The sequence below is a fragment of the Protopterus annectens genome, chromosome 3.part1 (genome assembly GCF_019279795.1).
Source record: "Protopterus annectens isolate FY-2018-M chromosome 3.part1, PAN1.0, whole genome shotgun sequence".
Lineage (NCBI taxonomy): Eukaryota > Metazoa > Chordata > Ceratodontiformes > Protopteridae > Protopterus > Protopterus annectens.
In genome coordinates, this window is record NC_056732.1 from 1,505,375,781 (window position 1) to 1,505,402,352 (window position 26,572).

At 40.0% G+C, this 26,572-nt stretch overlaps 1 protein-coding gene across 5 annotated transcripts in view; it reads right to left on the reverse strand.

The window, feature by feature from the left end:
- The window catches only part of LOC122798540, a 1,608,245-nt gene that overhangs the window by 406,335 nt on the left and 1,175,338 nt on the right, over positions 1-26,572 (reverse strand). For all 5 annotated transcript variants that reach the window (XM_044067582.1, XM_044067581.1, XM_044067580.1 and 2 more), the window contains one exon: positions 5,382-5,556. In XM_044067582.1, the coding sequence (XP_043923517.1) occupies positions 5,382-5,556 (175 nt within the window). The remainder of the gene's footprint in view (positions 1-5,381; positions 5,557-26,572) is intronic.

The following is a 26,572-nucleotide window of genomic DNA, read 5'->3' on the forward strand; positions in this document are numbered from 1 at the left end:
TTCTCACTTTTGAAAGGGATATCTGGTAGGCTTAAAATGGCTCATAAGGGAAGTTAGCCATTTTGAACCTTATGCTCCAGTTTTTCCTGCATCCTCTTAATACACCCTCAATGGTCAAAACAGTACTTTAATAACTGTGGAAGAAATAAAATTAAATTGGTGGTCTGTAGGCTGCTTACGCCTCAGAAGCCATGGAGCCAGACCTCTCAACCGTACCGAATTCCTCAGTATTTACCGTTTTTGAGGGCAAAATACTGGGGTGCCACAAATTCCTGAGTGGCTCCCAATTTCTAAATTTCTCGGTCTTTTTTATTTTTATTAGCACTTACCACTTTAAATTTTTGGCTGATGTCGCATCACCAGCTTATAGGGGTGTGTGTGATAACATCAGCTACTTTTGGACTTGGAGGAAATAGGGAATATAACAGCGATGCCGGGGAGCATAATGAGTCCTCCAGGTAAGAACAAGCCCGTATTGCATTGCCAACCATGACACTATATGGAAGTTCATTGTTGTCACCTATGTGTGTGTGTGCCGGCTAAGAGCTGTTGTGTGCATTAACTGCATTTCCATTTGGTTTGTAACTCCACCAGCCAGCCGGTCTAATTCCACCTACAAGTTCATTATTTCAGTTAACCGGCTGCTCTGGCTCTAATTCATTCAACCTGCAGGTCTGAAAGTTCATTCTTTGAGTTTATCCAGCCAGCCAGCTTATTCTTGTGCATTTGAGATACTGTGTGAAGAACTGTGCATTTAGATTTAGGGGGTGTGTGTATTCTTGTGCATTTTATAGTTAGCTGCAGAACTGTGTATTTAGATTTAGAGGGTGTGTGTAGTTTTGTGCATTTTGTAGTTCACTGCATTTAGAGGTGTGTGTGGCCACACTAATTCATTCAACCTGCAGGTCTGCAAGTTCGTTCTTTCAGTTTATCCAGCCAGTCGGCTCATTCTTGTGCATTTGAGGTACTGTGTGCAGAGCTGTGTGTTTAGATTTAGGGTGTGTGTGTTTTCTTGTGCATTTTGTAGTTTGCTGCAGAATTGTGTATTTAGATTTAGAGGGTGTGTGTATTCTTGTGCATTTTGTAGTTCATTGCATTTAGAGGTGTGTGTGGCCACTCTAATTCATTCAACCTGCAGGTCTGCAAGTTCGTTCTTTCAGTTAACCATCTGGTCTAGCTCTAATTCATTCAACCTGCAGGTCTGCAAATTTGTTCTTTCAGTTTTCCAGCCAGCTTGTTCTTGTGCATTTTAGATACTGTGTGCAGAACTGTGCATTTAGATTTAGGATGTGTGTGTGTATTCTTGTGCATTTTCAAGTCCACTGACAGTTTATCACTGTGTTCTTGTGCATTGTATACTGTGCATATGTGCTGCATTTAGATGTAGGTTGTGTGTGTATTCAACAGTTCCTGCATTTAGAGAGGTTGATATTGTGTATCTTTGCTAACATTTCTTACATTTAGAAAGGTGTGTGTGTGTGTGTGTGAGTGTAAAATGCCCCAGTTAGGTATATCTAGTGGTTAGGGTTACTCAGGCTCAGACCCTTGTACCTTAGGTACAAGGAGCAAGAGCCTGAGTTCTCTATCCATACCACCACTTCTGATTGAAGGAGTTATAGCTCTCAACTGATCAAATTTTCGCAGAATGTCTGGAATGTTTGACTCATACTTTCTGGTCTGTTCCTCTTAAAATTTGGATAGTGTGGTGGTAGTGTTGTTGCTTCACAGCAACAGGTTCTCTGGTTCGATTCTCGGCTGAAGTGCCTTCTGTGCAGAGTCTGCATGTCCTCCCTGTGTTTGTGTGGGTTTCCTCTGGGTGCTCCGGTTTCCTCGCATGATACAAAGACATGCGTCTGGAGCATTTCTCCCCAGGCCTCTGTCTGCTGAAAATTGCCTTTGTTCCAAGTTAGACTTTCCCAGTAAACGAATGTTAAATAAAATACAATTTATGGTTTTCTGGCAACTCAGTGAGAACTGAATTCACTAAATAATGATAGCCATTTAAGTTTGTCTTCCTATCTTTTAGGAAACACACACAACATTTTATTCTAGCAACTTTCTAAGATCATACAAGCAATGTTTAAAATGTGCCCCAATTTTGGGCCTTTGTTCCCTGCCCCCTACCCCCAGTAAATGTTGGCTTTTTCCTGATTTCTTGTGCTGCACAATTCTTCAGGGAAACAGAAGTTTAGTGCTGCTTATGCAAAGTCTACTTGCAATGTTAGTAGCACAACAGGTAGTATATTTACTTTTGCTGCAGAAGGCTGTGGTTCTACTCCCACAGTATGTAGATGGATTGCTGATACTGTACTATGTTGCACTTTTAAAGGGGGTGGATGCTGCAGTCCTGAGAATGTCCTCCTTTGGCGGAGATACCTAGTAACTATGAACCTGTTATCAGTTTGCCATCTATTCCTTATTGAAATATTACTAGCTTATCATTTGTTTAACATAGGCAATTTATTCTTCAAGGGCAACAGGCTCTTTACTTTTAGATGACACAATGAAATATAATGTTGCTTGCTAGCAGCAACCTCTTCATTAGTAACAGATCTCATTAATGTGGAATTATTTAGATGGCTTTTACTTCTGCAGAGATTGTGCATACTTACTGATACTGGTGGATTGTAGAAGTTTGGGTAGACTTTTATGATGGAAATGTTCTGAATTGGGCAGTTTTGTCATTACTGGTTCATGCAATTTGTTTCAATGCTTACTGGAAAAATGGTCAAAACAATAAATTTAAAACATGCTTTAACAAGTGTGCTGTATTAAACAAGGAATATAATTTAATACAGTCAGGAAGGTACATCAAAGATCACATGTATGTTTTCTGTGCATGGGGCCTATGATTTGAAAACAGCCCAAAGGTAATCTCTATCCACCAATGGCCAGATGCATTTTTTGGATGTGGGTTTCAATGCTCTTTCAATGAATGTGAGTTTCAAGGGCAGAGAAGTTTTAATGCTAAGTCTGTTTTCATTGTGAAGTGTATTGCTTTGTTTAGCAGATGTCTATTAGTGTTTGTGCTATAAAATGTAAACTTATATAATCACTGTAGAAGTAAAGCAGTATGCACATTACAGTGTTTATCATAAATGGGGCGAAATAGTCGAGTAATTGGACATTGGAGTGGCTGCAGGGGAACTCTGGGGCCATATTTTGGTTGTTTGTTCTTCAGTTTGCATTTGAAAGTTGATATCCCACAATTCCATTGGAGTGGGTGGGGTTGCCTACTTATGTATGCAAGTTTTATGTTAATCAGCATACAGATTTGTACCTATTTTCATGTGCCTTTGTCCAGATTTTTAATGTTCCCAGGTTGAGAGGCATGCACAAAGTTTTAGATGCAGTGAGACACTTTTTAGAGCTTCCCCCAACCTTCTGTTATAATGATGACCAAGTAAAAAAAAAACAAGTCTTAATTTTTCTTTCAGTGAAGAAATAAATCATGCCTAAGGCTTAATGCTCAAAGCAGATAAAAGTAGTGCCCAATAAACAGAGAAGACAAATTCTTGCAAAGATGCATAACTTTTATCTCAAAAGTTGTGTCTGTCTCCCTATCCAAAAAAAAGAAAAAGATCACCTTCTGTGTATCCCTTTAGTGTTAGATTCAGATGAAAGTGAAGAAATACAGTTACATTACTTCATGTTGTTTCTGTCACACATAAATGCCCTTTGTCTCTTCACCCCATTCCCGAAAGATGGCCACCTTTACCCATCTGATGTCAGACTGGGACCAAAGTCTAAGAACAAACAGAACACAGCAACATATTTCAACTTGTTTATCTCAAATGTATATTCTCAATATGCCTCCTTACCCCTACCCCAAAAAACCCTAGAAATGCAACAGTGATCTTCCATGCAAACCTCTGTGGTTTGTTTATGAGGAATGTTAAGGAAATAATGCCCACACAGACACAGCACCACACAAGCTATAGTGACATTCTGAACATTCCTCTGAGGTTTAATTATGAAGAAAATAATGGCCACACTTTCTCCAGTTCCCAAACAAGTTATAGTGACCTTCTATACACACCTCTGAGGTTAGACTGTGAGCAGAATTTAAAAAATAATGATCTCACTCGGTATCAACATAAACAAACTATAGCAAAGTTTTGCACACGTCTCTGAGGAGGGCCAGTTCTCGAACAGGTGGATCCATGGCCAGCAGCCTTTACAAAGCCTGTGGCAAAACCCATTTCAGCAACCTGAGCTATAGAGGTTGCCAGGGTCTAGATGTTCTGTGATGCATTTTCTGCCTTATTTTTGAAAAAAAATGACAACTTGTATGTGAAGCACTACAGTTATGCTCTGAAACTGGGGAAAGACAAGCTTGTTAAGCACCTTTCTGACATTAGAAAGTTGCTTAGCATTTTCCATTTACTAAGTACCTCTTACTGCTGTTAAGCTCTAGACTCATACTAGTGCATTCACAGCAACTAGCAGTCCACACAGAAGAGTGTTGAGAAGCTGTCAAGCTGTTGAACATGTCATTTAGACTTCTTTAAAGAAGTGTAACTGTCTGAATGACATGTTTAATAGCTTCCTACCACTCTTCTGCAGTAGCTGCTTTATGTGTGGCAGCAAGTGTCTTTACAACACTACTGTACTTTTTTTCTCTAACTTTTGTAGCATATGGTTACTAGATCACATATCAAGCAAGAGCAACATTAGCTTAATTTGTAATGCTTCTGACATTTCCATGCAGTCAAGCCATATGTGACTCATATCTACACATTTCATGTTGTTAATATGGTTCTGTTATTACAATAAATAGCCCCTTTTTAGATCACTAAGTGATCCTTTTGCCCTCCCCCAACCATTAGCAGCTCCTAGCACTCCTATTTCAAACAGTTTGACTGGTTAGTTGTGAAATTAGAAAAGATTCTGCATAGCTCACCATTGCACCATAATAAGTTCTTCATACTGCTCACTGCTGCAGTAGCCTTTGGCAGTATATAACCCATATAGCTAAGGCTACTGCAGCAATTAACATTTGTGCATCTACTGTTATGGTAAGTTCAACCTACACGACAACATTTTCAGCATGGCTAACCTGACAACATGTTAATAAAAAGGTTTATCTATTCCAGTAATACATCTACTTTAAATAATAGCTGATATGTGGATTGTGCCAGGAAAATATACTATTCAGACTAAGTTCTTAGGCTACTGACAACAGCCAGTTGGTTGAAAGGATTACAGAATTTAGAAAAACATTAACATGAGCAGAAATGACATATTTTAGGGTTCTTTCTAGATAATAACATCAGTGTACAGCTACTGTGACACTGGCATCACTGGATGGAATACAGACAAAAAATAAATTCTAACCAACTAAAGTTGGCCGGCTTCTATCCATAATCAAAGTGCCAAACCTGAGATTATCTGAAGGGCATCATCTCCATTTATGGTTGGGATTCCAGACAAACTGAGGGTAGAAAGGGTGGCATGATCAGCAAGAGTTAGGAGTGAGGTCAGACTTAGAAATGTTTGATCCAAGTGCAAACTATGCAGAGATTTCAGCTCCTTTAGTGCAGATACATCTGAAACCTGAAAAAGAACAGTAACAGCTGTAAATAAATAAATATGGTTACTACAACTACAACTCACAGCTTACATAAATATTCTGTCAATACAGGGTACCACGTAATAGGAAACAACACAATCTGGAAAGAAATAGTCAAAAAAGACAACTATTATGAACATTTTATAGTTTCAGGGGTGTTTTAGTTGAAGTTTGATCGTTCGTTTTGAGTTCTATCAGATCTTCATTATACCTGGCATGTAGCATAGCAGATTAGAGTATTTGGGATAAGACAATGAGCTGCAGAGATATTTATTTGCTTCATTATGTTCTCTCAGAAATCAGGAGTCAAAATGACAGCATTTGACCTACACATACAAATTAACATCACTAAGACTCTCAAAAAATTAACCCTCCTTTACAGACATAATCCATTCCTCATTCTCCCTACTAAACATGTACTTGCTACCAACTACCTTACACCTCACTTGTCTACGGTGCCTCATATCTAACCAACCTGCAATCCTCACTCAAAAAAAAAAGATGTAACCAAATTCACAACAAACACTTGTCTTTCCACCCACCACTGCACACCCCTAAAAATTCTAAACTGGCTTGAACTTCCCCACTACCTCCCCTATCTCCATCTAACTATCACTCACAAAATACTCACTAAACCTCAGGACTGCCCTGTCCTTAATTCCTTGTTTTCCCAATATAATCCCAACAGGTCCTTAACATCAGAAAGCCAACACATACTACAAGTTCCCAAACCCAAATGACCTGCTGTCCACCTACTATACTCCTGGGCAACAGCTAAATTCTGGAACAGTCTTCCCTTAACCGTTTGCTCCACCCAAAACACTGTTTTCTTTAAAACAGCTTTTAGAAATCACCTCCAGTCTACCTGGATCTGTAATTGTACTCAGCCTTCTCTTTCTATAACCTAGTTTCCCCACTTCCCTCCTAACATTCACCCTACGTTCACTTCAATTATATTTACTCACTCCATACTCTCTCTTTCTTTACCCTTTTCCCTCAACAACTTTTTCACCAGTGTTTTATATATATATATATATATATATATATATATATATATATATATATATATATATATACACACAGTACTTTTTCTCTCTCATCATAATATACCCCCTCTTTTACCATCAATATGTCCTCTTATAGCCTATTATTACCATAACTCATATGCTAACAGTCTCTTAATATAGTTGAAGCTTACAACCTCCACTACAACATGATTGCTATTCATTTGATATTATGTCTACCTACTCTACTGTGTCAACTGTAATATGTTTTTCATGCATTTCATATAATGTACCTGAATTTCTTTGTATTAAGGTTATCCTGCTCTCTCTTTATATCAAAATGTTCTACTTTGAAATTAGTGTATCTTTTGTACTGTCTTAATGCAAACTGTTTTTTTTTGTGGAGCTTTTCTCCCTGGGTCTCCATGGCAAATGGGCTCTGCTTGGCCCACTGGACTATCCTGGTAAACAAATGCCAATAAATAAATAAATATTTTAATAGATCCCAGCTTCTGTAGTTTCAAGTCCTGATTGGTGAAGCAGTCTCATAGTTGTGGGTGTTTACAAAACAAAACTTGATTACTGATGCTATATCTGCTACAGATAACTTGTATCCTGAGGACTTTGCCTACAGCATTCACTTGTATAATGTATAACAAGAATATGCAGGCTAAGCAATGGGTTGATTAGAGCTCTACCATAGTGAAAACAGAGAAATTGTTAAGGCAAAAAAAAGTTCTCACTTTGGGGGCAAAACTAAGTTACTGGCTAATTATACTGGATGTCAGCAATGCAAAAAAATCTTGATGAATGTAAGTTACATCAAGCAGAAAAGAAGAAGAAGAAAAATCTGTGGCCGAGAAAAAACTTGAAGCTTTAGAAAAAAAAGGCAAAAAAAATATCAAAAGTACTCAGAAATGCTTAAAATGATACCAGAAGAACACAAAGTTTAATGGCAAAATGACACAAAGTTTAATGGCAAAATTATGGAAAACAGAAAAAGCTTTATGGAACTACTCAGATGAAATGATAAAATTGCAGAAATCAGAGAATGAAATGAAGGAAAGATTCTGAATGTGAGGTTTCTAAAGAAAAGCTGTTTAAAAAAATAGTCAAGTTGGAACACGCACAGAAAACCTAAGATTTTTTGTTTTACAACAGAAAATGGAATGAATAGACTGCATTAATTTTATGAAAGTACAATTAAGCACATAAACTGTTGATTTGTGAATGCAGAGCAGGCTGTGGAAGAAATAAAAATAAAAAAAAAGTTTAGTCAACAAAGAATGAGCCAGAAAGCTGAAAGGGACTCTGCTTCTTTATCTTCTGAAAGTAAGAAAACTCCTAGAGAGACTTTGCCAATGAAACCTATCACACTGTTTCAGAAGAAAATGCTTGAGATTCAAAAAAAAGCATGTGAGATGACTAAATACATCCAGAGTACTTTGGACTTGAACCAGACAGCAATGATGAGAGATCAAGACAATCAGGAAGAAGACGACAAGCAACAACGTGAAATGAATGCACAACTGTGAGAAATGTAACATATCGATCGAATTACAAATAGTTCAGACATGTGAACTGTGGTTCTGTAAGAAGAAGCAGCAGGAAAAGACCTGAAGTTTGACGATTGTTAAACCCGTGGAAGAATTGTAAAGTGTAAACCCCAATTTGTGTAATTAATGTTCAAAATGATACTGAATAGAATGAAAAAGTAACTAAGTAAATCTGTTTGTTCATATTTGTATAAAAAAATTCCAGATGTAAACTGAATGTTACATTGTAAAGCAGGTGTGTATAGTATCCGGTTAGAGATATTTTAAATGCGAGATAAGTGAGTTTTACCAGGACAGTTGTACATGCTAGCAGTATTAAAGAAAGAAAGTACTTATACCTGCTTTACAGTGCAACAAGATAAGAAAACCTGATAAGAAGCAAGTTAAAGTTAATATAATGTTGTGATCGTGAGCTGCTGGGTGATGTGCACGTATAATGATTACATCACATACAGAATTAAATAACAATATCTACTGTTTTTACAGAAGTGGATGTCTAGACTAATGCCCTTAATTCAAGTTACAGACAAGGGCTTTTCTACAATCGCAACTCCACACTACCTTTCCATACTCAAAAACCCCTCTGCCTGCCCTGCTCTCACCTCCCATGTTCCTCCCTACTCCCCCCCAGCTTCTCCAGAGTGCTGATTAGCATCTTCTCTCAGTTTATAAACCTAAATGGAATATTGGTAAACTACTTTACAAACACTCTGTCTCACTAAATTGGAACAAACCCCCTCTCCATATTAGATCCCACCTTTCCTGTCCCTGTTTTAAAAAGGAGTGTAAATCCCACTTACTAAACTTGAAATTATGCCATTGCCTTGATCACATGTAGTCTTAGTCTGCCCTACTGTATAAACTGTTGCATCTCCTAACTTTCTTTCTCTGTTAGTAACTTCTGTTTAAACTAACCTCCTAAACATTCAGCTCTACTACTACAGCGCTACTATAGCCCCCATCCATTCTCTCCCCCCTCCCATTCTCCACACTATTTATCTTGTCCCCCCTCTTCCTATCAATGTCTATACATTGTCCTTCTTTTGAACGACTATCTTTTTGTTTTTACTCTCATATGTAGTAAATTTTAGACCACTGCTATCAGTGCAACCCTTAATGTTCATAATGTTTTTCTTCTGTTTTTCTCTTTATAATTAATTTCATATTTGCATTATTATTATTTTTAATAGTTTTTTTGTTCTGTATGTTTATCTTTGCTTATGTTTGCTGGGGGTCTTTCCCCTTGGGACTCCACTGAAAATGGGTTGCTTACTATCAATGCAATGCAAATAGTTAACAACCTTTTCTTTTTACAATTATTTTGTATTGTGATTATTTAATATTTGTATACTGTCACTTTATCTTTACTTGTGTTTGCTGGGGCTTTTCCCCTCGGGTCTCCACTGAAAATGGGTTTGTTTGCAAACTCAGTTGTATTAACTCGGTTAAAAAATGTGAAATAAATAATAAATAAAATAAAATAGGCTTCATAAAGAATTATGAAAGGTATGAAAAATAGTAGTCCTTTTGGGTCTATGTTAAATCAGCGAACTAAAAAAAACAAACAGTGATTTATCGATCCTCTTTAAGCGAAAGCTTAAAATCCCGAACGCTCAGAACAGTGATTTTTTCCCCCAGGGAAAAAAAATCACTGTTCACAAAAAAAAACAAAAAAACCCAACAACAAAAAAACCCCCTTCAAAACAGTAGAAGTGGGGGGTTGTGCCCCCCAACCCCCCCCCTACTTAAATATACCAAATCTGAGATTGCACCACAGTGGAAGAAATGGCAAAATCCCAAAAATGGCCCAGCGATTTTTTCCCCCTGGGAAAAAAAAATAAAATTGCTGTTCCGAGTGTTCGGGATTTTCAGCTTTCGCTTAAAGCGGGTCGATAAATCAGCGTTTGCTTTTTTAAGCGTTCGCTGATTTAATATAGACCCGTTCTTTTTTCTATCTGCAAAGTTACTTTCCATTGGCATCTGCTTTTGTCTTGAACAATTGGCCTTTAAGTGCAGGCAATTAGTCATGACAGGACTGACCATCAGTCTAAAAGTTACAACATGATTAATTTAAATGGATACTGGAAAGCAATTCAATAAAAATAAATGACTGAAACTATTGGAAGTAATCACTTGTACAAGTAGTTGCCCTCCCCAGCAAACTTATTATTTCAATGCATTAAATACAGCAGTGTACACTTTACTTTACTTATTCAAGAGTACCTATTGAACTTTTTTTCTTATGGCTAAAAGTTGTTTACTGAAATCACTGTAAGCTGTTTTGCATATCTTTTAGAGGAAAAGAAACAAGAACAGAGAGCAATCTTTGTAAGTAGCCACACAAGCTATAGCACATGCTTTAACCTTAGAATAGGTAATGCCTGTGGGTGCAACTGCTAATAATGCAACCATAGATTTGGGGCAACTGCACCAATGCTCCCATTTGTAGGGATAAAGTTTCTTTTCAAAAATTGTGTATAATTTAGTATGTTGGCTGTGAGTTAAAAGGGGATTTTTTTTAACTATAATTATATTTTCTACTGTTTTCATTGAAACAAAAGGTATGGGAAACTCTGACAGGGGTTCAACTAGAATTGAGAAGAAGCAACTATATACAAGATCACTCTGCAAATGCAAGTGTGCATTTATGTCTGAAGACAGAAATGTACATTCAAATGAACATCCATGTATAATATGTGCGAGTAATAAATTAATCAGAATGGCTACATTCTCAATATCAAAACAGAAGGAAAATGTTCTTGCATATATATATATATATATATATATATATATATATATATATAGACAAAAAGTAAAGTGCTCTGAACTGTATTAAGAAATGCAGGGTGAAAACAGTAATGTTAAAGGAGACCTATTGGTTAGAAATGACCATGTGAATTTAACAAAGAAAAATTTCTAGGTGGACATTCAGCAGACTTCTTCTTCTTTCTGCTTTTTCCCGGTTAGGGGTCATCACAGCAGATGACCTGTCCGGTCATGATTGGCAGTGGAGTTTTACAGTGTCGAGTTGCCAGCCCGGCACCCAACCTTCCACAGAAGGCACACACACGCACACACTCACACCTAGGGCCAATTTAGAGTGTGGGATGTGGGAGGAAACCGGTGGAAACCCACGCTACCACAGGGAGGACGTGCAGACTCCGCATAGAAGGCACCACAGCCAAGGATCGAACCGGAGAACCTCTTGCTGTGAGGCAGCAACGCTAACGCTGCACCACCGTGGCCATCCTTGGACATTTAGCAGACTATTAGTGATAAATGAAAAGGGGAATAATAATACTGATTGCCAGAGATGCTCCAACAGAAGCAGAAGTGGGTAAAAAATGACAACAATAGTAGATTAGTGGTAGTAAGTGGTTATTTGCAGGGGAAGGAGGATTATGCTAGCATGCACTTATATTCCACCCAAAACTACTATTATGGAGTACTTGTGGAGAAATAATAAGCTTTTAGCATGGAATATTGTTTATGGATGGGGAGTAGACCCAGATTTCCAACAGAGTGGGTTATATCAGTGGGACCTAGAATGGAAAATATAATGAAAGAGGATAGGTTTCTGAAACTGTGCACAAGAATATTTAGTATGGAAGATATGACTTCAGCAGCAGGTAATCAAATATAATTTACATATTATTCCCCAGGATACAATAACTGGGATACACTAGATATTAGTTATATTTCACAGAGCATGTGCATTTAATTGAAAGCTTTTAGTCGCATCCAGTAACTACATCAGACCATGCACCAATACACATTAAAAAGAGATGCAAGGTAATGATGCAAAAAATGGGATACTGGTATTTTTATACTTACCTGCTAAGAAGTGATGAATTTAAGGAATGTATAGTGGATATGATCTGAAAGTTATTAGGCAAATTATTTCAGATGGAATAACTACTAAGAGGGATAAGATGAAGTTGGAGTTTGAAAACACAGTAAAAATAAGAGAGAAAGAGATAAGAAAGAAATAATTATTTATTTATTTGCTTTTGTTAACCAGGAAAGTCCACTTGGCTGAAATGAGCCCATTTTCAGTGGAGGCCAGAGGAGAAAAGCTCAAAAAAAAAACAAAAAAAAAAAAAACAATGTACATAACTAAGAGATTATTTAGAGAGTTAATAACAGCATTTAACAATACACAAGAGTAATAACAGCATTTAACAATATACAATAAAATAATATAGCCGTCAGAAGTGACACAGTAACATAGGCAATGTATAGCAACATTTTGTGGAAGACTTGGGTGCTTGGCAGGTATTCAATAGATCAGACAGATAATAATAATAGTAATCACGACTTAGGTTATCAACTGTTAAAACACTGCAGCAGAAAGGGAATCTTACAGAAGAAAAATAGTAGCAGCTGCACCTTACAAAAGGAAAAATAAGGGAGCATTTGGACAATCTGCATAAGTTTAGAAATGATGTTATTAAAACAACCTCAGAGTACGAAAACATTTAGCATAATGACTTACGCAATGTAAAGTAGAAAGAATTGTAGCCAAAGCTAGGGGGTCTATGGCACGAAAAATGACTACAGACCACACAGAATTTAGAGAGATTTCAGAAATTTTATTCATATAAAGCAGAGGGATGGAGTAGCTCTCCTACTTAGGATACAATAGAAGAGTCTTCGTTGGTTCTGTTCAAGTAGGTTTATTATATACAAACACACCATGATAGAAGTTTACTGACTTTAACTAAGGGTAACTTACATACAAAATAGAAGTTATGTTCTTACCATAACGTTCCATGTTAGTTGTCTTCTTCTCGCCTTCTTCTTGCTGGATGGGTTCGGAGCCGACCTCGGCTCCGACTCGGCCACTCTAAAAGCTCGAGAGTTGGTTCCACCGGCTCGAGGCTCCCCTTATATCCCACAATGCTAGGCGAGAGTTACCTCAGATCTCGTTTGTAAGCTAACCCCAGCTTATAATAGTAACAAAATGACTATAAACAGAGTCCACCTCTAACAACAGGGAGAAAGAAGGGTGACCTACATCCTGATTCAGGAAATATGCAAAGCAGCATATGCCTAAGAAAGAGGTGGTAGAAAGAGAGGTCACAATCACAACTCCTCTAGGTCTGTCCAGGCCAGGGGAAGGAGGGTGGGGCCAAGAAGAAGGCGAGAAGAAGACAACTAACATGGAGCGTTATGGTAAGAACATAACTTCTATATGTTAAGTTGTCTATCTCGCCTTCATTCTTGCTGGATGGGACCACGTCCCTAGCACCTTGTCCCGGGTGGCCTAACGGAACAGACTCCTGAGAACAGTGGAACCAAAGTTAGCTCTATGCCTAGAAGCTAAATCCAACTTATAATGAGAAATGAAAGTGTGAGGAGTAGCCCAAGTAGCCGCTGCACAAATGGTGTCAATAGGCAGTCTGTCTTGGAAGGCTAAGGAAGTAGCCAAAGCTCTGGTAGAATGGGCCTTAGGTTTATTAGGCAGCTTTTGGTGTCTAATCTCATAAACAAGGGTAATCAGAGATGTAAGCCATCTAGATAATGATACCTTTGAAACTGAAAGTCCCTTTCTGCCTTCTGCATAGGAGATAAACAGTTGGTCAGATTTTCTGAATTGTTTTGTTCTATCCAAATAGTACCTCAACTGACGATGAACATCTAGCCAGTGCAATTTTTGTTCAGACCTATTGGAATATTCTGGAAAAAAGACAGGGAGGTCAATGCTTTGATTTAGATTTGACGTCGAGACTACCTTAGGCAAAAAGGACGGGTTGGTTCGTAAGGATACCCTGTCCTTATGGAATAATAGATAAGGAGGTCGACAGCTGAGTGCATGAAGTTCTGAGACTCTTCTAGCTGAAGTAATAGCTACCAGAAAGAGAGTCTTCCATGATAGCAATTTTAATGAACAGGAGGCTGCAGGTTCGAAAGGGGGAAGAATCAAAGAAGTAAGAACTAAATTTAGGTCCCAAGGAGAAGGAGGATTTCTTATAGGAGGTCTGAGAAGAAAAACTCCTTTCAAAAAGGCTTTGCAAAGCTTGTGGGACATTAAGGCAGACTCAGAAATACCCACATGAAAGTTAGAGATAGCTGCCAATTGAACTTTAAGAGTAGAAGGGGATGAACCTGCATGGAAGAGTTCAGCTAGAAAATCAAGGACTATTTGGATGGAAGCAGTGAAAGGATCTATGTCCCTTCCTTGAGCCCAATATGTGAAGCGTTTCCACTTACTCAAATAAATCTTCCTAGTGGAAGATTTATGGGAAGCTATCAAAATATCTCGAACAGAGTGAGATAATTGAGGAAACCTGGCTAAGGTTGGAACTGGAGGAACCAAGCAGTGAGGTTCAGAGAGGGGAGGGAGCGATGTAACTGACCCGATTGATGGATCAAAAGATCTGGAACTAGGTCCAGATGCCAAGGTCGCTCAGTAGAAGTTGATGTAGAAAGGGGAACCACACCTGTCGAGGCCAGTAAGGAGCAATGAGGATCAACGAGGCCTTCTGAGCGATAGCTTTCTGTATCACTTGAGAGATTAGTGGGAAGGAGGAAATGCATACAGAAGTCCCGGGGCCAAACTTGGACTAGAGCGTCTCTGCTGGGTTGGCCTGGTAAAGGGAATAGAGTGAAATAATCTCTGCACTTGCTGTTTTGGGGAGTAGCAAAAAGATCGCAGCAAGGCTGACCCCACTTGAAAAATCTCTCTCACAACAGAGTCTTTCAGAGACCACTCGTGAGGCATGAGGATAGCTCTGCTCAATTTGTCCGCGATTTGATTGGACTTCCCGGGGATGTGCGTTGCTATCAGAAACCGCTGAGAAGAAATCGCCCATTGCCACAATCTGAGTGCTTCTCGACACAGGGGGTAGGACCTGGTTCCGCCTTGTTTGTTGATGTACCACACTACAGACATATTGTCTGTCTGGATTGCAATCGTTCCCAAGGGGAGAGAGTCTTGAAGGGCTTGCAATGCTAAAAGCACTGCTCTCATCTCCAGAACATTTATGTGCAAGTGGCATTCGTCTGGTTGCCATGTGCCCTGGACCGTCCTGCCCTGATAATGCCCCCCCCACCCGATCAGGGAGGCGTCCGTTGTCAGAGTAGCAACCGGAGGGGGAGGAACAAAGGGTCTTCCCAACAAGAGCTGAGGGGAAGACATCCACCACATGAGATGATTTCTGCATGCCTGCGTGATCATAATGGTGTGGGACATTGGAAGTTGATGGTATGACCATTGTGTAAAGAGCATCCATTGAAGGATTCGCATGTGGAATCTGGCTAATGGAAGCAGAGGTATGGCAGCCGCCATAATTCCCAACACTTTCAGAACTAACCTGGCTTTGATTCTGTTGTTGAAAAGGAGTGAGACCAGTCTGTATATGTCTGTTATTCTCTGATCTGTTAGCCTCGCAGACATGTCTACTGTGTCTAGATTTGCGCCTATGAAGGTAATAGTACGACAAGGCGACAAAACAGACTTTTCGCAATTTATTGAAATGCCTAACTTTTGACAAATGCGAAAAGTGTAATCCCTGGCCATCAGAAGGAGATGCTTGGTGGGAGCTGTGATGAGCCAGTCGTCCAAATATGGAAACACCTGGAATCCTTGTCGTCTCAGGTGAGAAGCTACCACTGCCATGCATTTGGTAAACACCCGGGGGGCAGTGGTGAGACCAAAGGGCAGGGCCCTGAATTGAAAATGACTGGTTCCCAGCCTGAAGCGGAGGAATCTTCTGGAGCGTCTGTTCATTTTATGTGATAGTACGCATCCTGAAGGTCTATAGAGCACATCCAGTTTCCTTTTCCCAATAGGGGAAGGATGGACTGCAGCGTGACCATCCGAAATCTTGTTTTCTTGACTGATCTGTTCAAGATACTGAGATCCAAAATTGGTCTCCAGTCCCTGTTTTCTTTGGAACTAAAAGAACCTTGAGTAGATTCCGGATCCTTGCTGGTCTGCTGGAACTGGCTGAATTGCTCTTTTGCAAGCAGTTTTGAAATTTCCAAAACCGCTAGATCCCTTTGAGCGGTGGAACATCTGGAAGGGATTTTTTGATTGGTTCGAATGCGAAGAAAGGGGATAGAATAGCCTTCGAAATGACGGACTGTACCCATTTGTCTTGAGTCAGGGATAGCCAGGCTTTTGGGTACAGTGACAACCTTCCCGACTGCCTCCGAAGGTGGGCAGTCGGGCAACACCTCAGGGATGCTGAAAGGGCTTATCAGAGAAGGCTTCTCGATTGCCCTGGTTCTGCGGGCGCCCTGCCTCGAGGCGGCGTCTACCATTGCTATTCCGCCTCTGCCTCTGGCGGGTAACGACTTTGTCGTCAGGCGAAGTCCCTTGAGATTGTTTACGGAACCACATTTTCCCACTTTTCTGGCCTTTGGGGTAAGGCCTAGAAGGAGTAGAACAACGGACTCCGACAGCACAAAGCGTCTTGCCATCAGTCTCGCACCTAGTCAAGGTTTCTTTCACTTGAGGACCAAAGAGATGATCCATCAAGCGGGAGTTAGTGAAAGACGTCTTGAAGGGTCCTAAAATTGCATAGCCACATCCAGGCATGCCTACGTAAGGCCACACCTGTCCCTGCGGCCCTACTCGCTCCATCAGCCGCATAAGAAAGGAGGCGCATGGAGGAGTTGGCTATGGAGTTAAGGGTAGCCAGCTGAGTGTTCATTTTATCTTGAAAACCCGCAGCTGTAGGATCCTTCAACATGTCACTCGCTTCTTTAATCAAGTCCCTTTGAAGGCGAGTGAAATGGCACAGGTAGTTCAGCGAACGCATAGTAAATGTCGCTGACGAGAACATCCGCTTCCCGTACCTGTCCATGGACCTAGATTCCTTGTTAGGTGGATGGACAGGTACTGAAGGATCAGCTAGTTCCTTCTTAGTGGCAGCAGCTACCACCATAGCATCCACAGAAACTCCTTTTGTCAAGAACTGTTTGTCTGCTGGTGCCGTTATGAATTTGGAGGGTCTCCTGGGAGTGGGGTCCACTGAATCAGGAGCCGTCCATGCCGTTTTAGCAACCACCTGCATGAGGGGGTCAAGGGGGACACCCAGGAGGTGGAAGGGCGAGAGCCAAACGCCTCAAGATACACAGATTCATCCTCCGAAGGGTTAAGGGCTGGCCAATTTCCCCTCTGCTTCAGGATCTCTAGAATGTCTGCAAAAGAGACATCTTCAGAAGGGGAACGGGGGGAACCCTCGGAATCATCTAAATCTGTGTCAGATGTGATGGACTCAGGTGAGTCAATGTGTTTCCTCTTACACTTCCTCTTCCGAGGGGGCTCTTCTGCAAAATCAGGAGAGGCCTCGGAAGAGGATGAAATCCCCACAGGGGGTTCCTGAGGAGCTGGCTCTCTGCGGTCCGGGATGAGGGAGTGAGTCGACTTGACCTGAGGCACCGTGGGGAGGGGCGGACGGAGCCGACTGTGGAGTAGAGCCAGGCTCTAACACACTCCGCATGACCTCGAACGCACCCCTGTCAGGCAAAGCCAGAGGTCCCCACTCCGAGAAGCTGAGAACCTCCCTCGGCACCGACAGTGATGGCTCCGAGGCCGATGTCGGAGCCGAACTCACCAGCGCCGAAGCTCCGAGGAGAGCGGGGTCGGACAAGGGTCCGATGCCACTCACCCCCTCGGAGCCGATGATGGAAGTCCGGCGCCGAAATTCTTCTAAGGAAGAAATCGGAGCCGACGATGGAGCCGAAGACAATTGTATCGGCTCCGACGCTACCACAGTCTCGGTTCCGACGCGACCCGGCTCCGAGCTCAACGGAGTCGGAGGAGGAATATATTGATGGACAGGGGCAGGCATCGACTGATGAGTCGGGCTTTGAAGCATCTGGGCCAGTGCCTCGGACTTAAGAAGTCGACTCACTACCCTCTGAAGGTCATGATCCGACAACCTCGATGACCTAGAGGAGTGAGATTTATGGCTCCGTTCAGACAGCAGGGGAGATCCTGGAGCCGAATGAACGGAGCCAAGGGATGGTGACCTGGACCTCTTCCTCGATGTCGGCTCCGAAGATCTGGTCGGAGCCGACAGGGGAATCTCTAATACCTCGGCTCCAGCCGGAGCCGAGGGAACCACAGAAACTGCGGACTGAGACTCATCGGCTCCAGCCGGAGCCGATGTAGGTGGAGGTTTAGAAGCCTTAGGTCTCGGCTCAGTTGCTGGAGCCGAAGACCTAGAAGCCTTGGAGGGCTTCCCTGAAGACACAGTAAGGGAATCCTCAGGCTTGAGTAAACCTCTTAAAATTAACTTATTTTTTCTTTCCTACAGGACCCTGGGACTGAAGCCATGGCAAACAGCACAGGAGTCCTGCAGGTGCAAAGGCCCCAGGCAGTAGACACAAGAAGTGTGACCGTCTGTCAGAGACATTTTCTGACAGCACGCATCACACTTCTTGAAGCCTGAGACCTTTGATTCTTTAGACATTCCGAAAGTGCAATCACACACACAGTCAAAAACACACTGATTACACCCTGTCTAGTTTTAGCGTAAAATAAAACAACTGACTAGGTTTTAAATTAAGAAAAATAACACACACACACACACCCAATAGGGAAGGAAGAAGGCCTGAAGGCCCGAGGGAAGAACTTAAAGTTCTTGTGGGAAAAAAACAGGAATTTTAAGAAAAAGGGGCAAGAATTCTAAGGGAAATAAGTATAAAATTTAAAATTAAAGGGGTTTAAATACACTAACTTTACAAGAAAGTCACTTACCAAGAACCGGTAGAAAACCAACACCTCGATCGCTGTAGCGGCAAACGAGATCTGAGGTAACTCTCGCCTAGCATTGTGGGATATAAGGGGAGCCTCGAGCCGGTGGAACCAACTCTCGAGCTTTTAGAGTGGCCGAGTCGGAGCCGAGGTCGGCTCCGAACCCATCCAGCAAGAATGAAGGCGAGATAGACAACTTAACATCTAACTATTACAATCATACATGCTCACTCTCTGGTTGCAAACTCAAAATGGCACCATAATAGCACGTGCCTGCTACTTATATATATGCACGTTCAGTCCTTGATATACTTCTTAAAGATACAGCACATACACTCTGATCTACAGATGGAAAAACAAATAAAAAGCATAAATATAAATATTTATGAAAGACTTTGTTCTGCCAAGATCAGAGGAAGATGAAACAGCAATTAATACCCAAGACAGGAAGAGCTGAAATAAAATAGTGATACACACTCAATCAGTAGGAAAGTTTACATTAATAGATGGCACTCCTATGGAAATTTGGAAGTTGGGAGGAAAGAAAGTGATAAACATCTGGTAGGCTTTCTTTAAAAATATTTTAAAATTGGGGAGGGGACTAACATCTTGGAAGAAAGTTGTGATGATTCTTCTACCAAAGCAGGGTAAAGACCCCTTAGATCTTGCTCAGTCTGGACCCATTTAAATTTTAAATCGTGACTATAGACAGCTGTCTATTCTAGCTAAGAGAATGGCAAAGATGTTTCCAATGCCCATAAATATCAATTAATGTGATTTTGTGGAGGGAAGGCAAAGACTAGACAACATTAAGAATGATCACTAGGGCAGTAGCGTGACTGCTACTGTTGGGAAGTCTTGATGCAGAGAAATCATTTGACAGCATGAACTGAGACTTTATGAGTATGGCAATGGCAGCATTTGCATTCACTGATATAACAAGAGAGTTAAATAAGGATATACAAAGGGGTAGTTGGCAAGTATCAAGGAAGGAGGGTTTCTTTCTCACAAACAGGTCACAGCCAGTGTCATACAGCATTTGGACAGGTGAAATTGTACGTTACAATCAGTGTGATCCACAGGGCTCTGCCCTAGGCCATTATTTGCTTAGGTTGCATCTTTTGGATTTTTTTCATCTGAGGTATGACTTAAAAATGGGTAAAATGATTACATCTGTTACAGACAAAGCATGCCTGCAAAAAAATCTGATCAAATTGACCTTTTGGGCACAGGAGAATAATATGCTGATAAATACATTAAAAACTAAGCATACAAGATTTGGGATACAAAGACCTAACATTGGATATTTAATATAGCAGACAATTATTGAAATTGTAGATTCATTTAAGGAACTGGATATATGGCTACAATCCAGCTATGAAGTTTTCTGATCATATCCAGTATCACAGGAACTACAGCTCACAGCTCTGAGAGTTGGCAGACAGAATTAAAGCTATGAGTTGAAGTTCCTGTGGTAAAGGGTTTGATTCCCTCAACACTCATTTGCCAACAGTGTAACCCTGAGCAAATCACTTAACCAAACAATGCTCGAGTCAAATGAAAAAAATTGGGCTAGGCTCCTTAATGGTCCTCTGGACTGCAAGCCTTGTAACTACCTCTGAACTACCTCTGAACCTATATCAACCAATTGTTTAATAATAGTTATAAAACTATATGCTATATAAAAAGATTTATAAAGTCTAAAAGTTATGCCAGACCCAGACTAAAGTATGGAATAATTAAAAGAAATATATATATATAAGGGTTTACTTTACATGGTTGACATTTCATAAAGTCGAAGACCATATGGCCAAAACTATATGATCAACTTTTGAAACGTCGACCATGTAAAAAAAACAAACAAAAAAAAAAACACAACAATCATTTACCTTCACATTGCTAGCAGGGGAGTGGAGCCCCCCTGCACCTCCCCTGGGGGGCTCTGCCCCCACACCCCCCCAGAACTTAAATATACCAAATCAGAGATCGCACTACATTGCAGAAGACGGAAATCTTTCCATTCCACACAGTACGGAGATGCCCGTTCCACATGGTTGACGTTTCAAAAGTCAATCATATGGTCTTTGACTTTATGAAATGCTGACCATGTGAAGGGGACCCATATTATATATATATATATATATATATATATATATATATATATATGTATGTAGCGTTGTCGCCTCATAGTAAGACATTGTCCGTTGTCCTGTTTGATTCTCAGCTAAAGCGTCTTCTGTGTGGAGACATGCGTGAATGGGCGTACCTTCGCTGAAGGCTGTGCGTCAGAGCTGGCAACTCGGCACGTAAAAATCTACTGCCAAATCATTAGCGGACCGGAGTTCCGCTGTGGCGACCCCTAACCGAGAAAAGCTGAAAGACACAACACCACATATATATATATATATATATATATATATATATATATATATGTCTTATAAGGAAACTAGCATGAATAAAGTAGAAAGAGTACAATGGAAATATGCCACAAGTATCCATGGATATAATAATTTACGTTATTTAAAAATGAAAATATCTAAACTTGTACAGTGTCTGTATAAATATTTCAGAGGAGACCTTCCTCATTATTTAGGTATATAGGTCATTTAGAGGCAACTACCTCTGGGAATGTTTGGGGTAATCAAACAGAAGTAGGGAATCATCAGACAACCTGTGTGAGACATTATATAGGAATGAGGGATATTTTAATTGGTTTTCAGAGAGTAGTTGATGCATGACATATACTACTGAATTATATTAAAGCAATCACGAGTTTAAATATTTTTAAGAAAAACTTGGAAACTTATTATGGAAATGTATGTTTTAGTGCATTGACCATGCCTGAAATATTAGCTTGTATGCATGCATGTATGTATGTCTGTATAAATATATATATAAGCACATAAGCTATGTTTGGGAAGGGATGTCCTCTTGTCCCTTTTCTCCTTTATTTGTTTTATATTTTGAACTGTTAGCAGACGAAATAATGGATTCACAAATTTAAGGATAGAGCCCACATGGCAATCAAGAAAAGGTAGCTTTATTTACAGGCAATTTTATTGCTTACTTGATAAATCCAAAAAAGGTAATATTGGTATTGTGGAGCATCTGAGGCAGTTTCAAGTCTTTTGGGAATATGAAATAAATAAAAACAAAACAAAAAGGCTAAGGCAGTAAACTATGCACCCATATGTGAACTGGCTCAGCAACACCCTTACTTATGGGGACATGATAAGATTAAGTATTTTGGGGTATGGATTAAAAAGGATTCTGTTACAGCAGCTGAAGATATGTGGTAACAGACTAAATAATGGACTACACAAAAACTGGGAGCTCCCAATGATGCTTATGAATGGCAATACACAAGCAGTGAAGATGTTTTAGTCCCTTTAGTCTTACATACATATCAGGTATATATTTATCATCCAGATGAGAAGCTATGGATGACAATCAATAAAGAGTTGAAGGAATTTATTTAGGAGGGGAAGAGAAGAGCTAAGTGGAATAAGTTGCTTTTCCTCAGGGAACAAACTGAATTAGAGTTTCCTAATTTGAAGGCATACTTTAAGGCTATACAGTTAAGGCTCTTATACATAATTCAAGCAGAAGGTTATAAATCAAATTAGTAAAAGATGATGAAACCGGGGGGGGGGGTTCAAGATAGAATATAAGACTAGGATTTGGGGTACAAGTCCATAAGGAGATTAACAACTATACAGACTGCTATAGTCTAAGAATAATCCAGCACAGTGGAATGGAGAAAGGGAATTTTGCCAACAGCAATGTCTACAACTATACCTAGGGAAAACAGAAGATACGGCTGGAATTTAATGAATGAAATTAGCAAAGCAACCAACATATTGGGAGGGATAGGTAATACAGTGGAATGAGGCTAAGCAGTAGTTAGGACTACAGGGATTTATAACATATGTAGGCAAAGAGAAGGGGAAAGGGCACTGCTAAGATAAAAAAAACAGATCTGAATTTTTAGTTGAGGCTAGAACTGAAAATACTGTTACAAAACGGACAGCTAGTAGGGTGCATAAAAACCTCAGCTTTGGCCGGCTAGGAACTAGCTGTATTCAACTGGACGTATAAGAGAATTTAAGTACCTTTATCTGCATTTTTTTTTCAAAAAATACAGTATTTAAATTGATTTTAACTGTGTTGCAGGAATATTAACTGAACTGGAAGTTAGTCAGTGTTTGCTGAATTTTATTATTTGCTAGTAATTACAGGTGTGGGGGTAGCCACATTCTTTGATTTCCTGTCCTTGCCTATTTAAGTGGTGCAGTGTGAAATATTTTCTGCTTAAAAACCTCAGCTTTGGCTGGCTAAGAACTAACTGTATTCAACTGGACGTATAAGAGAATTTAAGTACCTTTATCTGCACTTTTTTTCAAAAAATACAGTATTTAAATTGATTTTAGCTGTGTTGCAGGAATATTAACTGAACTGGAAGTTAGTCAGTGTTTGCTGAATTTTATTATTTGCTAGTAATTACAGGTGTGGGGGTAGCCACATTCTTTGATTTCCTGTCCTTGCCTATTTAAGTGGTACAGTGTGAAATATTTTCTGATTAAAAACCTCAGCTTTGGCCGGCTAAGAACTCGCTGTATTCAACTGGACGTATAAGAGAATTTTTTTTTTCAAAAAAGTATAAGAAAATTTGAGTACCTTTATCTACACCTCTTTTTTCAAAAAATACAGTATTTAAATTGATTTTAACTGTGTTGCACGAATATTAACTGAACTGGAAGTTAGTCAGTGTTTGCTGAATTTTATTATTTGCTAGTAATTACAGGTGTGGGGGTAGCCACATTCTTTGATTTCCTGTCCTTGCCTATTTAAGTGGTACAGTGTAAAATATTTTCTGCTTAAAAACCTCAGCTTTGGCCGGCTAAGAACTAGCTGTATTCAACTGGACGTATAAGAGAATTTAAGTACCTTTATCTGTATTTTTTTTTCAAAAAATACAGTATTTAAATTGATTTTAACTGTGTTGCAGGAATATTAACTGAACTGGAAGTTAGTCAGTGTTTGCTGAATTTTATTATTTGCTAGTAATTACAGGTGTGGGGGTAGCCACATTCTTTGATTTCCTGTCCTTGCCTATTTAAGTGGTACAGTGTGAAATATTTTCTGCTTAAAAACCTCAGCTTTGGCCGGCTAAGAACTAAACTGTATTCAACTGGACGTATAAGAGAATTTAAGTACCTTTATCTGCACTTTTTTCCCCCAAAAATACAGTATTTAAATTGATTTTAACTGTGTTGCAGGAATATTAACTGAACTGCAAGTTAGTCAGTGTTTGCTGAATTTTATTATTTGCTAGTAATTACAGGTGTGGGGGTAGCCACATTCTTTGATTTCCTGTCCTTGCCTATTTAAGTGGTACAGTGTGAAATATTTTCTGCTTAAAAACCTCAGCTTTGGCCAGCTAAGAACTAGCTGTATTCAACTGGACATATAAGAGAATTTAAGTACCTTTATCTGCACTTTTATTTCAAAAAATACAGTATTTAAATTGATTTTAACTGTGTTGCAGGAATATTAACTGAACTGGAAGTTTTGACTCTGCTCTTCAGTTAGTCCCACCCACCCTCCCTGTTTTTGTTTTGGTGTTAATCTTAGTGGCCTTGAAATTGCCCGCCCCTCTTGTAAATTTGTGTTTGGATACTCCTTCTGGGCCCATCTCATTTGCTCACTCAACTGAGTGCAGTGAGATCAAATTCTGATTTCAGGCACTCCTACTGTGTACAAAGAGAGCATCTGGGAAACAGAAAAAAAAATAAGCTTGTTTCCTGCCTTTCCTGTTAAGTGGTATAGACTAATTGTAGGCTTCTGAGCCCCCAAACCCTTCTGTGTTGGAGGGAAGCCTTCTAGCTTATTTTTTTTTTCTTATAACTACCCAGTTTTCTAGTTTCAGCACTCAAATCTGTTTCTTTGATCTCAGCACTTGTTCAGAAAAAAAAATGTCATCTGCTTTTACTGTACTTGTGTTTCTACCTACTTTATTTTACTTTTGCATCATCTTAAAAGTACTCAATTGTATTTATTACTGCTTGGTGTAACTCATTCTAAGCCTTTTGGTTTAAACACTTGGGCTTCGGACCAGTTGTTTTGCACTGACAGGGTTTGTGGTCTGCACTGTAGTGGCAGAACAGGTAGCTTACATCCTTCTAGGTTGGGAACTGCTGATTGAGGGCTCAGTGTCTGTTATTCTAAAAGTGTATTAATTCTGGTTTAAGCACTTCGGCTTTCAGGCCAGGTATTTTACATTAAGAGGGTTTGTGGTCTGCACTCTTGTGGGAGGAGAGGCTGGACTCTGCCCTTCTGAGCTGGGAATTTCTGGTTAAAGGCTTATAGTGCATGCATATCTGAACTGCTTCTTACTGAAGTTGGTGCGCCTTGTTTGCTGTGGCATAGACTGGATTTGGACCTGCTGGATCTAGCTTTGTGTAACTTGAGCACTAATCCAGGCATTCTGTAAAGTATTCAATTGTATTTATTACTGCTTGGTAGTAACTTGATTAAAGTGTAGCTATCATTCTAAGTCTTTTGGATTAAGCACTTGGGCTTCAGACCAGTTGTTTTACATTGGGAAGGTTTGTGGCATGCACTGTGGTAGCAGGACAGGTAGCTTTCATCCTTCTAAGTTGGGAACTGCTGATTGAGAGCCCAGTGTCTGTTATTCTTAAAGTGTATTAGTTCTGGTTTAAGCACTTGGGCTTCAGGCCAGTTATTTTACATTAAGAAGCTTTGTGGTCTGCACTCTTGTGGGAGAAGAGGCTGGACTCTGCCCTTCTGAGCTGGGAATTTCTGGTTAAAGGTTTATAGTGCCTGAATATTTGAACTGTATCTTACTGAAATTGGTACACCTGGTTTGCTGTAGCATAGACTAGATCCAGGCCTGCTGAATCTAGCTTTGTTTATATGCTTGTTGTTTGTTTGCTTGTTATTTCCCTGGAACGCTAATTCCACCCAATACGTGGCTTCTCAGCGCTTTTGTGGATCACTAGTGATATCTGCATTGTTTACTGTACTTATTTCCTTGTTTCACTTGAAAGAAAGTTACTATTTGTCGTTGTTGCATTTAAGTTACCTGTAAGACATTGCACTTAAGTTACCTGGCACTTGCTCACTAAAGCAATTATATAAGTTAGCACTAAAAATTAAAAGCACTACACTCTCACTCCCCACTGGCCCTTGTTTTCAATTATAAAGGCATTCCCAATATTATTCTAGCATGTCCAAAGGTCAGTTGTCAATCTCCTCTCCGGTCCAGCTGGTGAATCTGGGAATCTTGAGGCAATGTTACAACTGCCTCATGTACACAGACAACCCTCGCCTCCTCCCAACAAATTCCAACACATGTGAGAGATGCAACCATATAGCCAAACTGGAGGCTAAGCTCTCTCAACTCAGTACTGGCATAACCAGTCAGGAAGAGAAGGAAACCACTCTCACTACAATTCCAGTCTCACATAGACCTACCACGACAGCAAACCGAACACATAATCACACAAAAACATACTTGGAGGCCTAAGCAGCAGAGACTTCCAAAGCAGACACCCAAGCAACCGCTACCCCAAAACAAAGCTCGTGCAACACATATCTCACAAAGCCAGTGTGCCGAACAGTCACAGCCCTTAAGACTAAACAACACACCTGATACACTTGTAATAGGTGACTCTATAGTCAGGCACACTGACGTCCCGCTCACCAG